Raw genomic sequence first — 12,609 nt, 5'->3', positions numbered from 1 at the left:
CAAATATCTCCAATTTTTTCAAAATGTCGAGAAATTTCGCACCAGCCACATTGTCACGGTTTTAATGCGCCACATAATATGTCATCCCACCAGCTCAGCTGTCCACTCCGAGCCTTCCCGGTTTCCCTTAAGGTTATCAGGTGCCGAGATACTGTATACCAGGGTACAAAACATGTACATTGAAACGTGATTCGAGGACCCCGCCAAAAACGTCGAAAGCTTGAGCTACTACTACGCTGCTTGAACGCACTAATTAAGAACTTCTTTAACTCCATACTTACAACTACAACTTATTCCGGATCACCGCTCTTTTCTTCTTTCTATGACACCTATCTAACTTCTTCTGTTCTCTCAACCTTATCTATATTATCTATCTCTCCTGCCTACCTAGATACCTATAATTAATAACCTAGAAGACTACACCTCTTAATCATGTTCAACTGGGCAAAGCAAACGTCAGCAACACATCGCTCTTGATCATATTACCACGTGCCTCCGGCTAACTGATTTGCCTAGTTTGGCTAATGTCGTGGGAACGGAAGAGCCTATCTACGGGCCTTCGGCCATAAAGTCCATCGCTGAAGATGCTAAGACGACGCCGTATACCGAGTTGAAGAGAACCGACCTAAAATGGGCGGCCATGGACTCGACCTGCGTTGAGACACAGACCTTCTATTTCACGGCGGACAACGGCAACTTAGCTTTTTGCCAGGTCATTTATAGCAACGTGGCGTATGAGTTTTTAACCGCCCTGTCGCATCTCGATTCTAGCTGACTTTCCGTGAAGCGGCATTCGCACGACTTGCCAGTTCAACTCAAAAATCTTTTTCGCTGACGCTTCGAAACCTAACCTATGGAGCACCACACCTTTGAGTCATCATGAATTCAGCGAGGATAAGACCGGCTTTTATGCCACCGATTGCGCTTTAGAGCTGTCCGAGGATGGGACGACGTACACGATCAAGTCGATGAACGATCCCCAGGCCATTGTCAATCTTAAAGTGACGAGGGTTGCGCCGGGTTTCGTTGCTGGGAAGGATGGCAAGACCTTGTTTGGCACCGATCTATCCGATCCGTGGGGCAGCATGCGACACGCCTTTTGGCCGAGAGCTGTGGCTGAAGGAACCATCATGACAAAGGACGGTCCTGTCGACTTCAAGGGGAAAGCGTTCTATTCCCACGCTCTCCAGGGCATGAAGCCCCACCACGCGGCAGCGCGGTGGAACTTTGTCAACTTCCAGGGTCCGACTTATTCCGCAATTATGATGGAGTTCACCACGCCACCATCGTACGGTGCTACCGTAGTCGACGTTGGTGGTATTGCCAAAGACGGCGAGATCATTACCGCCGGGACCAGCTGTGGTGCCAAGCACCTCAAGACGAAGCAAGACTCAGAGAACGACTGGCCCGAGCCCACCGAGATCAAATTCACCTGGTCCGGCACCACGAAAGATGGGAAGGCTGTTGAGGCCGTTATTGAAGGTTCGTTCGGTGACAGGGTTGATAGGATTGACGTCATGGCGGAAGTCCCCGGTTTTGTCAAGAAGATTGTTGCTGGCGCTGCCGGCACCAAGCCGTACATATACCAGGTGAGTGAAAACAGGAAGTAAGTCGGGATGTCGATTTCTAATTATGTTTATAGTTCTACCCGCACCAGCACAAGATCCCTACCGTGCTCAAACTCAAAATCGGGGACCAAGAGATCACAGAAGAGGGACGCCTGTTCAGTGAAGCAACCTTCATATCAGAAACAGACTGAGCTTCTCGTGGCTTAAGATGAAGCAGAGGTTAGACGCCTAGCACTAATAATGGCTAAGATAAGCTAGGCAGGGCGCAGCTAGCATCACATTTAGAATACGGACGCTTGGTTGAAGCATATTTCCTTGTAGAAAGGATCGACTGCGTTATAATTACCCACCTTCGGCTAGCATGCAGTCAGGATATTTCGCCTGGATGACTTAGGCACATTGGAGTTCATAGAGGCATTTGATCACTCGTTGAGATCCTGAGGAGTGAGGCCATAATCAAATCCCACTGTTCAAGACCTTATAGTGTCTTTATAGGCTACATTACTAACGCTATTTTTAATATAATCTTTGTTCTTTGGAGTATAACGTTTAGCAGAACAATATGGGTTGATTGAGGGGGAGGGGTATGTAAGTTACTCCGGTGCTACATAGGTAGCTGACGATCGATCAATATATTATGAGTGTAACTATCTACCAACATGAAAATGGCATGCGATCAATCCCAGCCAACCAAATATTTCGCAATAGAGAGACGGCCATGTATCCTACGTCGCATCTCGCGTTTAGTGGCAACCCCCGGGCGCTTAACTCAAACACAAATCGATTGCTGTATCCGATGTTTCCTGGACTTTTAAAGAACCAACATTGAAGGGACATGGATGGATTGGCTATCGACTTGCGCTAGTATGTATATGTCTCATGGGTTACCTACTATCAGGTACATGCAGTAAAGATGACGGGTTATGGAAGCTTAAAATCCTGCTTGATGTAACAAATCAGGCAACTACGCTGTTGCGGTTCCAACATGCTTTTTGAGGTGGAATGATATTGGATGTACAGTACATTGATATATCTTATCGATAATGCGGGGGCGTTTGCCTCTTAAATAATGTAGTACCCTGCTGCCCTGCTGCCCTGCTACCCGGGATCTGATCCGTCTCAAGTGGTCCCAGCTCGCACTTCCCCCACATCGTCCCCTACAGACTTACTTTCGCCTCGCACTACTTATCCATCGTCTGCCTAGCCGCATTACATACGTTCACATTGTCACAAGAATTGAGCACGTTCATTTTCAGCCTTCGATATCGATACTTACCTAGTTCGAAGCTTTCTAAGAGGCCACGAAGCAAACATGACAGGAAAGGCTTTCCCCCGAGGCGGCAAAGGAGGGAAAGGATTGGGCGGGAAAGGCGTATGCCACCCTAATTTCTTATGTCCTAGACTCTATCCGCAGTTACGTGCATGCTGACTTGAGCTACCTGTCACAGGGAATTAAGCGTCACCGGTATGTCGCGTACCTAGTATTACCTGAGTACATGAGTTTTTAAGGTCATAGCTTCTAATCGTTTATGCAGCAAAATTCTTCGTGACAACATTCAGGGAATTAGTGAGTAATCCGACTGTCATGAGAAATATCCAACCTCCTGTTCCAGGATTCACACGTCGCTAACGTATAATCCTCATCGTCTAGCTAAGCCTGCTATCAGGTACGTTGCCACTTGGATCACATCCCCGCAACTCAATTTTATTTTAGTCTTAATCTGTCATATCATCTACGTTATTATTATCTTACTATGATGGGTAAATTTTAACCTTCCGATGTAGAAGATTGGCTCGTCGCGGAGGAGTCAAGCGTATATCTGCCCAGATTTACGACGAGGTTCGCGTTGCTCTAAGAGCACGCCTTGAACACGTACGATATAACTCTCATAAAGCTTTATCTTTTCATTCAAATTGTGCTAAATATTCATGAACAGGTTATAAGAGATTGTGTTATATATACAGAATATCGGCAACGAAAGACAGTCACGATCAACGATGTAAGTCTTATACATCTAGGTAACTAATGTGTATATAGAAAACTAATCATAATTCATACCGCAGGTATTACATTCCCTGAGGCGTATTGGTCGACCAATTTACGGGTTTGACGATGTAACTATGGCTCGTGGCTCAGCTACCAAGAAGAAGTAGTAGCTAGAATTGCTGGTTTGCTTGCTTATTTATTCTGAAGATGTAATACCAGGCGCTGATGGGTGGGGGTGAGTAACACATATGGGCGGCTAGTACATTTGCAACGTTGAAGCACGATTTTTAACCATGATATAATAATGATACCCTATAGCTTGAGAATATGTAGCTTTATTGAACGTTTTCATGGAAAACGATGTATATTATTTATTCTGACCGGAACTCTAAACGAACGGGGGTATTGATCAAGCACTGTTAAACAAGTAGCCGCCAAACGCCAACCAGCCGATGCAGTCAACCTCTCCTCTATCTCTACCTCTACCATCATACTTCTCTATCTCTAGAGTTTTCGTCTCCTCTTGCTGCCTTCCCATTCACTAAGAACCTTCTCTAGAGCCTTTGCCGCCCTTTGCTCATCTTTTCTAAACAACCCATTAAAAACCTCTGGTAGCACCATGGTACTATTAGCATGTTCCTTCGCGAATCCAACTTCGGCATCCCTTCCACACTTCTCCCTCGTCACCTTGACGGCTTCGTGAAGCAAATCGATACCGACGCCCTTATTCCGGTACTTAAGCTTTACCGTCCACGCTCGGATCACGCCCTTGCCCCCTCTAAGCACTGAATTTCGACTTCGCTTCTTCCCGGCTAGGCTCGGGTTCGGCTCGAGTCGCAACACTAAGGCGCCAATCAGGTCCTTCCCGAACCGCACGCCGATTACGGTGTCTTCCTCGCTATCCTCAGATACCATCCAATTCCACTTCATATTCTCAGCCACCTGAATATACTGGCCCGTGCAATAGCGGATGGCGAGTAGGTAGGTCATGACAACGCCGGAATGCAACATGAGTGCCGTGCCAAGGTCGCGCTTTATGCGCCATGACCATTGGTACGCGATGCCAAGCGCGACAGCTAGGACCGCCAATAGATATGGGTGGAAGATTAAATGGTATGAGGCCGATTGTCGCTGCTGAGCTATCGAGTCGGTAACCAAGTTCAAAGCGTCCACTTTGTCAGATTCGCTATCCATAATACCAACAGATAGTGGAGGCAGATCATCCGGTACCGGATTGCTTGGCGGATCGATTGTAACGAGCGGCGACGGAGAAGGTGGTGGAAGCCGATTTGACGACGCGGGTTCCATATCTGGTGTCGACATGGCAGACGGGTTTACGACGAGATTCGCCCGCAGGAAAAGAAAGAATGCTATTCGCGGGGGGTGTTGATCAGCTCTGTCGAAGCGAAAGAAAATTTCTTCTCATTCTTATGTCCGAATCGAATAACGGATCTTGCTCCTCACCTGGACCAATGCATGCAAATTTTTGCGATATCAAGGTGCGAAGGTGAGATGAGAGTTATACCATGTCACTCATAAAGCCCACGGAATGAGATGGTGAAGATTGAACTTTCAATTCAAGATCAAAAGAAGAGCAAGGCACACGACAACGCCAGGAACAAACTAATGATCGATCAATTATAAGGGAAATACTATCCTCCACTTACCAGTACTAGTTCTTAAACCGGGTACCGCATTCATTTTGTCCATGACGGAGCCGGGTCCGTAGCAGGCATTCAAGTCCAACTCTCGTACCACGTGCGCCATCTTGACGTTGTGTGTGGATAGCCAGTTTTGAGCTGCACAATTAAATTTTTCGGTTGGTGTCTCTCGTTAAAATACAAGTGCTTGGTATGGCAATTAATAATGTCGTAATTTTTACCGGCTGCTTGGGACTCCAGGGTCTCAGACGCTTCTGGACCCTGAAAAAAATATTAAAACAAAAATAATATTTAAAAGAGCTAGCTTAGGTACTTTTGCTCCAAGCTCTAAGCGACAGCTTGGAAATGGTGGGGGGTTGGTTCAATTATATTGATGACGACAACCTTAAGAAAAAAAAAAGAATTAATAAAACTGGAGGTTACGGGAGAAAAAAAGGGATGGGATGGAATAGAATGAAGGGAACGAATAATGTGAAGAAAATCAGGATAAAACGCTAGAAATATGATTGACAAAGGGTGCGGTCTTGGCTGGAATGCTTGCTTATATGGGATGTATGGGATGTCCCAAGATAGTTCGCAGATAAACCAAGAGCCGTTTCCGTTTCCCTATAAGCACCCGCAGCACAGGTGATGACATCGTCCCGCGGGGAACGCTCGTTACCAGTCGATCACCCGGTGGTTATCTGATAAGAGTGTGCGTAGACGAATAAGATCGTCGGAAAGCAACTATAGACAACGCCACTATACGCTTGTCGCAAGCCCGGATCCTGTCTAAGCGATTATCGTCGACTTGGGTGGCCGCCCTCGTGGGATAGACGCACCAGAACCATGGGTCGTGAGCAGTTTTCCTCATGTTATACAGCCGTCTTGAGACGAAAGCTGTCGAAACTAGAGGGGGTCCAGACCATCCCTTGCTAAGTTTTAGACTGGTTGGTGTGTGGCAGGTCGTCGTAGACCACGCCATCCAATCCGCTAGCAACTTAGGGACCCATCCGTCTCGAATATCGACATCTTGTCGATCACGCTCCAGATCGTCAAATGGGGAATGCCTGTTAGTCACGCAGATCAATGGACATATTCCCCAGCGTTCGATTTGAAGCTGACGAGAGTTGTCGGGATGGCTCATGTGCTCCTGTTCGTGGGGTGGAACAAGCCTGGGAGTTGAATCTCATCCCATAAGATCCCATGGGATCTCCGTATGTAGGCGATAAGAGACTGGTCTAACCCCGGAACAGACGCGGGGTGTCGAGGTAGCAAGCAGACAGGCAGACAGACAGGTAGACAAGTAGACAAGGTCAGACTTGCGTCTCTTGAAACGTTGAACGCGTAATGTTTGGTAGCGAATTAACTCGAGACCAACAAAAACCACTTTTCCCCCGTAGGAGCCCTAGCGCGCCATTGATCAACAAATCAACTTACCTTAGCAGCTTAGGTAGGTAGAGACAGTAAAGTAGTGTATAGTAAAATTGCGCAATTGGTGTTGCGAAAGCATTCGAGGGGAATACTACATATGTAGTAGATAGGTCGGATGAGACCCAATGAGATGGCAGACATTGCAGGGACGGATCCGCCGCATTACATACTGCGTCGTCTACTGTCTGCGTAGTATATGCACTTGGGTACTGTTGCGTATCAATTGATGCGACATAAAGTCCGATTTGAGAGACTTTGCTGGTCCTCTCGGTGACGCAATGAAAGCTACGCTGAATCAGGACTCGGTAGATATTTAAGGGTATGCTCTGCAGAGGACTTCTGCTATCTAAACGACGTTAAACGTAGAATCATCCAATTGTCAATACATGTAAGTTATTGGTAAGAGAGTAGGTATGAAGATAAATTAAGAGGTAGTGTAATAGCGTAATAATGTAATAAGAATATAAGAATACTCGCGTCGACGAAACAACCTTCATGATAATTAATAGCTTGGTGTTTCATTAGCAACTTGGAAAGACCTTTATTAGTCGGCAGTTAAAAGTCCGAAGTTGATTGAGTTTTCTCTTTACTGAGATCTTGCGTGAAACGGGGAAGTGTCATTATCCATCGATATCGAATAAATGAGGCAAGGTCTAGGAATCGATGCCAAGTCCGAAGTCCTACTTATGTAATCAAGGGCACATGATCCAAAGTCCTAAATTTCAATTTAGAACTTGGAACTCCTCAACCAACGCACAGCCACTTAGCACACCGCCACACATAGCCCTAACTAGCCACTCAGAGCCACAGGGAATCAGGGGTTAGGACCTCGGTCCTTGATCCCGCAAATTGATCTAAGCTTCTAAGACCAAAAATTCCTAAAATGACTTTTATCCCGACAACCCCATGCCGCCCATGCAATCCATGTCAGCAAAGTCATGCTCCAGCCCTACAAGGCGACAGATCTTCTCACGACATCATAAGCCACAACGGCACAGCATCCGTTGTTTACTTCCATTCGTCTGGGTTTACCAAAGCACAAATCATTATACGGTAACGCTAAATGTATTGATATTGTAAAATGTCAAATTACCATATTCATATTGATCTAGCGGAATTACGATTACGACATTGCGCATCGCAAACGAGTACTACAGCTCCATGCTTGCTCTTCGCAATGGCGTGTCCGAAAGCACAGCACGACAAGAGCAAATTGAAAAGAATTGCGCATATCACAAAAACAATGCAAACCACCCAAGAATGGTTCGCGGTAAGATGTGCTACTGTGATGCCGTGATCTCGATTTCTTCTTCGGGCTCTCTCCGTTCAGGTAGATAAGGCGTGTCCGGGTTATGCTTTGGATACAAAAGCACCTATACGTCCGAAAGCGAAGTAATTTCGCAAAAGTCGCAAAGTCGCAAGACGACTATGCAGTCGAACTTGGAAAAATCGAGAAAATCGAATAGCGTGGAGCTTTAGCTCTCTCCCTTTGCAGACGTCTCTTTTCCTGCTGCGCTTCTGATTGGACAACGCCCGAGTCCTGCAGTCAGCGAGCAATTCCCACTCAGCTGGCTATTGCATATGCTCGCACAAGGCGTAATTTGGGGTCCTTTCTGCCTTGTTGCCTGCGTACCGTACTTCACCGAGTCGGATTTTGGACCCCAACTCCATCGCTTGCACTCTAATGCAGCCCTGTGAGCCGCGAACGGTAAGTTAAACGCACTGCCGATAGTAATTACAAGGGCATGCTGGAGGGAGCCTGTCCAGTGGTCACCAATGGCTGGATCTGCTCTTATTAGTCCGCGGTCGTTACCGCTGGTCCTCTCAGGTCCTAGGGTACAAGTACACCTGCACCTGCATCAGTGCTAAAAAGTCCTACATCGTCATATTCAAGGTAGTAGATTATTTTCTAGATCTTTCAGAATAAAGTCATGGATCGGTGGCGATCCACTGGTGCCCCGACCTCTCTCATTTCCTTCAAGTGTTAGTAGTCTATATTCCCTAGTCCAAACTTCTCTTACAGCAATGGATCCGAAAAAGAGCTTTGCCACTACCGAGCCGGCCTCTGTTGATGATGCTCTATTTGACTTAGACCCGCCGGTCGGGCGGCGCGTAGAGGATCCTCAGGCATCTTCTTCTATCCACCCAAGACGGCGGTCACAATCGAGCCTACGATCGGAATTCAACCCACAGACGCCTTCGCCATGCGCGTGAGTAGCTAGCACTATGACTTCAACATAGTTCTGAGCATACTAACTTTCCAAGGACTCGAGAGGCTCCCGGGGAGGATTGTGCACTACAGAGATTCATAGTATGGGCCGCTGTTAAACGAAACAAGTCTACTCGAATGGTACCCAACGATCGCCTAAGATGCCCTCTCGTCTTGTGTGGAGAACGATTCGACGACCATGAGAAGATGCTTAGGCACCTAACCAAGTGCCAACATCTCAAGACCGGTGAATATTTGTGCTACGACTGCATGAAAGTTGAACGATTCAACGACGAAAAATGCCGATGTTGCCTAGGCCATCCAACTAAACGAAAACGTATTATGAACTTGGCGAGGAACTTCTTTTCGAACATTGGAAACAGATCACGAAGAAGCTTGTCCCCATCTAACTTCCAGGAAGACGTCTCTATGCCTCCACCCAGCTACGATTCTCTCGTCATTGACCTTGATGAGATCAGTCAGCAGCAGCAACAACAACAACAGGAGCAAGATCGACAGCAACCTCAGCCTCAGCCCCAGCTCGAGTTAAATGGAAACGAGATACACGAGTTAGACTCGATGCAAATGTTACCGACAGCTCAACTCGATTCCGTTAATTACGACACAGACACCCCAATGACTTCAGACCAACACGATGCTACTGTAGGAACCGTAGCGCCTCAACAACTAAATACCTTCTCACAACACGCATGGCCCGTAACACAGAATGCTAATAAAGACGAGTCTATACCTCCCATAAATTTAACACCCACAAACTCGGGCAGTCGTCGACCTTCTCTAGCCCTGAATACGCATATTGACCACTGCAGACGCGCTCCTCGTTCGAAATACCTCTCTCCAAGTTCGTCGCTCCGATCAACCGGTAGTTCGCAAATGATATCACCGATTACCCCATGGAGCGCAAGTTCTGGTGACTCTGGAGCTTGGACGATGTGCTCTGGCATAGATACCGCGATGACATCGCCAATTACGCCATTAAGCTCGGACTGTCCTCCCTTTGACATTTTACCTTCATCAAAGGCTCCCGACAAGATGCCAGTAGATGATTGCGACTATATGATCGGTAACATGTCTGAACTGCCCGGTGATGACTCTCTGCCCATACCACGTGGCCTATCCGATCCACTGTTCTTCTCTTTTGATCCAAAGGACAACTACTCCTGGATGCCATCAGTGAATACAGAGATATCACTTGCCACGTCGGTAAATATGATGTTCACGGATACCAACTCCAAATCCGCGAACGTGTCATCTAGGCTCGCCGAGCCTACCAGTCATGGACCTGATACCAGGATGCTTGTACAGTCATCATGGGAAGCCTTAGAAGAACATGTATCATCGTCGATATCGAAGTTGTCACATATTGAGGGGAATCCATTGGTCGAACGACTTCGAATGCAGTCGCCGAAAGCGATAGCATTAAGTGGCCTTTCAAGCCTGCGAAATGTGCTCCAGGGCAGTAATCTCACAGACCCCCTCGACTATATCTGCTTCGTTCACCTTATCTATGCATTCTCGCTTGTGATCCACGAAAACGAACTCGCAGCTCGTTGTGATATGCTATATCGACAAGCACTTTCCTACCGACGCTTCATTGATCCATCTCAGGTCGAATACTACACGCAGATTGCAACAATTATCTGGCAACCAACCTCGAATAACGAATCCTCGACCCAAAGAATCTCTCTACGTGGTTCATCTAGTGGAAAAGGCAAAGAGCGTGAGCATCGCACGGGCCCAAGAATCAATATAGACACCGATCCTCTTGTAGCGGTGGGACAGAACTTTCTAGATGGTAAGTTGTGCTCTCAAGTTTTCAGAAATCATTCCACTAATGGATATAGATATCGAACATTCTGTCATAAGTAGTAGTTCAGAGAGGCCCATTGAAGTCAATGCATCTGAACTTTGGTCTACACACTTAGTTGATTTCCAACCAGACTCATCACATGAAAGTCCCTTCACAATAACAGTCGACTATATCATTCAATGCCTGGATCTTAAATTTTCCAACTCTAAAACGCTGTTACCAAGACTAACAGAAATCGGACGAAGGGTTCGTGCTGGCCACATTACCACCATCCGCAAGCTTGAACTCGCAATATTGCAAGCTGGCAAGGTAAGTCTCCGAGGACTACCCTATTTTATACATTAGGCTAAGGCGAATGGCTGACACTCGAAATTGGTAGAAGTCGTTGGAATCCTCTGAAACCTTTGATGAATTTATTCCTCAGGTCAGGGGACTTTGCAACCCCATCTACGCAGAACAGGGATATTCCACGAGAGCAAGATATCAAGTTCTGGCAGTATCGCTGGTAGAAACTTTGATTCAAAGCGTTTCATCCGATTCACAACACACGCAGGAGTCCGGCTCGTTTCCATTTAACGAATTTCTCGAGAACCTTCACGTAACTTTTGACGATCCGAGCAGTGATGATTTCCTTGTCCCCCTAAGCACGAGTGCTTCAAGCCAAGCAGATCTTTCAACAACTCGTAGTTTCAACTCGGCAGTTGATCCTCTTGATCTTCAAGGCATCAATCCTAATGCTCGACAACCGACCACTACATCGGCATCGTTCCCTTCAACCGCCTCTCACCCTGGCACACCCGAAAGCTCCTTCGCCGCTTCGCTACCGATTATTCTAGGGGCCCCTCCAAAGTCTTCAACTTCAGGTCGCGCTGGAGCAAGCCCCAAACTTATATCCTCTTCGATGCAGAAAATAGAAGCGAACGACTGTTGTGAGATCTGCGGGTATCGCCCGAAAGGTGACCCACAGTGGTTCAAGGGCAGTATGGCAAAACACAAGAAAATGCAGCACGCGACGGGGCCGCCAATTATTTACAAGTGTCCCTACCCTGGCTGCAACAGTCAATACAAGAATCGCCAGGATAATCTACGTCAACACCAAATAGAGAAAAAACATTGGGTTGGAGATGAGGCGTCTAGGAGGCCTAGCAAAAGGGCGAGAACTTCACCAAGCTAGGCACTATATTAATAGCACAAAAAAGGGATATGAAGAAGACACGAATACATACGACGCGGAATTTTGCATTAGCTAGGTGTTTGGATTTGATTTTCTAGGCGGTGGCCTTTTGCAACTTCACTTCTCCAAAAAAGCCTATTACTTCTCTACGCTTCTTGAGGCTTGGATAGGAGTTTAGGGTGGGAGACTAGAGATACCACCAAGCTTACAGTAGAGATAGATTTGGGTTGGAGGACACCTTGAGTAAAATATATAACTACAGCTAGTCTGGATATATACAACATTCGTCCGCTTCTTCCTATATGATGTTTTGCTCACCTTGCTAGAGGTAATTTGATAGCAGAAATTGTTTGCATTTCATTCTATATGATAACATTGATCCCGGAAGCTATCTTCAGAGCTCCCTAAGAGCAATATACCATAAGTCGGAACAGTATCCGAATAGGAATGGGATCGAAAACCCAGCCATCTACCCCCGTTAGAATAGGGGACGGGAGAATCTACGGATCAGGGGGCAGGGGAGAGAGACAATTTACTGCTTATTACACAATCAACCACTTAAACACCTGGAACACCTATACTTGCATACCTAGGGCTGAGAAACCTGGCACACGCTACGCTATTGGGAGGTATCCGGACAACGCCGTGGGAGGGAACCTGTAACATCCTGACATCTAAGGATAGCGTCCCGTTCCACTGGAAGGGAATGGAAGCAGAGAAAGGAAAGAGAAGAAAAATGTTTCCGGATCCTCCAGGAAGAAGTTCC

General features: G+C 46.7%; 4 protein-coding genes across 4 annotated transcripts; 3 read left to right on the top strand and 1 right to left on the bottom strand.

Moving 5' to 3' along the window:
* Positions 1-182: 182 nt before the first annotated feature.
* On the top strand, positions 183-2,226 carry GGS22DRAFT_153047 (oxidative stress survival, Svf1-like protein). Its single transcript, XM_047959782.1, has 4 exons — positions 183-455; positions 517-732; positions 788-1,589; positions 1,643-2,226. Exons 1-4 carry the CDS (start codon positions 433-435, stop codon positions 1,757-1,759), a joined length of 1,158 nt encoding a protein of 385 aa, XP_047822899.1. The 5' UTR covers positions 183-432; the 3' UTR covers positions 1,760-2,226.
* Positions 2,227-2,566: 340 nt separating this feature from the next.
* GGS22DRAFT_153045 (histone-fold-containing protein) lies at positions 2,567-3,873 on the top strand. Its single transcript, XM_047959781.1, has 7 exons — positions 2,567-2,940; positions 3,017-3,033; positions 3,104-3,135; positions 3,220-3,235; positions 3,354-3,441; positions 3,506-3,568; positions 3,633-3,873. The coding sequence occupies exons 1-7, from the start codon at positions 2,881-2,883 to the stop codon at positions 3,720-3,722; spliced, it is 366 nt and encodes a 121-aa protein (XP_047822898.1). The 5' UTR covers positions 2,567-2,880; the 3' UTR covers positions 3,723-3,873.
* Positions 3,874-3,890: 17 nt separating this feature from the next.
* Positions 3,891-5,608, bottom strand: GGS22DRAFT_66872 (uncharacterized protein). The gene is made up of 2 exons (XM_047967737.1): positions 5,223-5,608; positions 3,891-4,925 (listed from the first exon to the last, which is right to left on the bottom strand). Exons 1-2 carry the CDS (start codon positions 5,320-5,322, stop codon positions 4,060-4,062), a joined length of 966 nt encoding a protein of 321 aa, XP_047822897.1. The 5' UTR covers positions 5,323-5,608; the 3' UTR covers positions 3,891-4,059.
* A 2,831-nt stretch (positions 5,609-8,439) lies between these two features.
* On the top strand, positions 8,440-12,146 carry GGS22DRAFT_196757 (uncharacterized protein). Its single transcript, XM_047965881.1, has 4 exons — positions 8,440-8,839; positions 8,895-10,654; positions 10,704-10,978; positions 11,049-12,146. The coding sequence occupies exons 1-4, from the start codon at positions 8,655-8,657 to the stop codon at positions 11,841-11,843; spliced, it is 3,015 nt and encodes a 1,004-aa protein (XP_047822896.1). The 5' UTR covers positions 8,440-8,654; the 3' UTR covers positions 11,844-12,146.
* Positions 12,147-12,609: the final 463 nt, after the last annotated feature.

This window comes from Annulohypoxylon maeteangense (genome assembly GCF_022496945.1).
Source record: "Annulohypoxylon maeteangense strain CBS 123835 unplaced genomic scaffold GGS22scaffold_2, whole genome shotgun sequence".
Lineage (NCBI taxonomy): Eukaryota > Fungi > Ascomycota > Sordariomycetes > Xylariales > Hypoxylaceae > Annulohypoxylon > Annulohypoxylon maeteangense.
The sequence above is the reverse complement of the archived record's forward strand: the minus strand, read 5'-3'. Positions and strand labels throughout refer to the sequence as shown.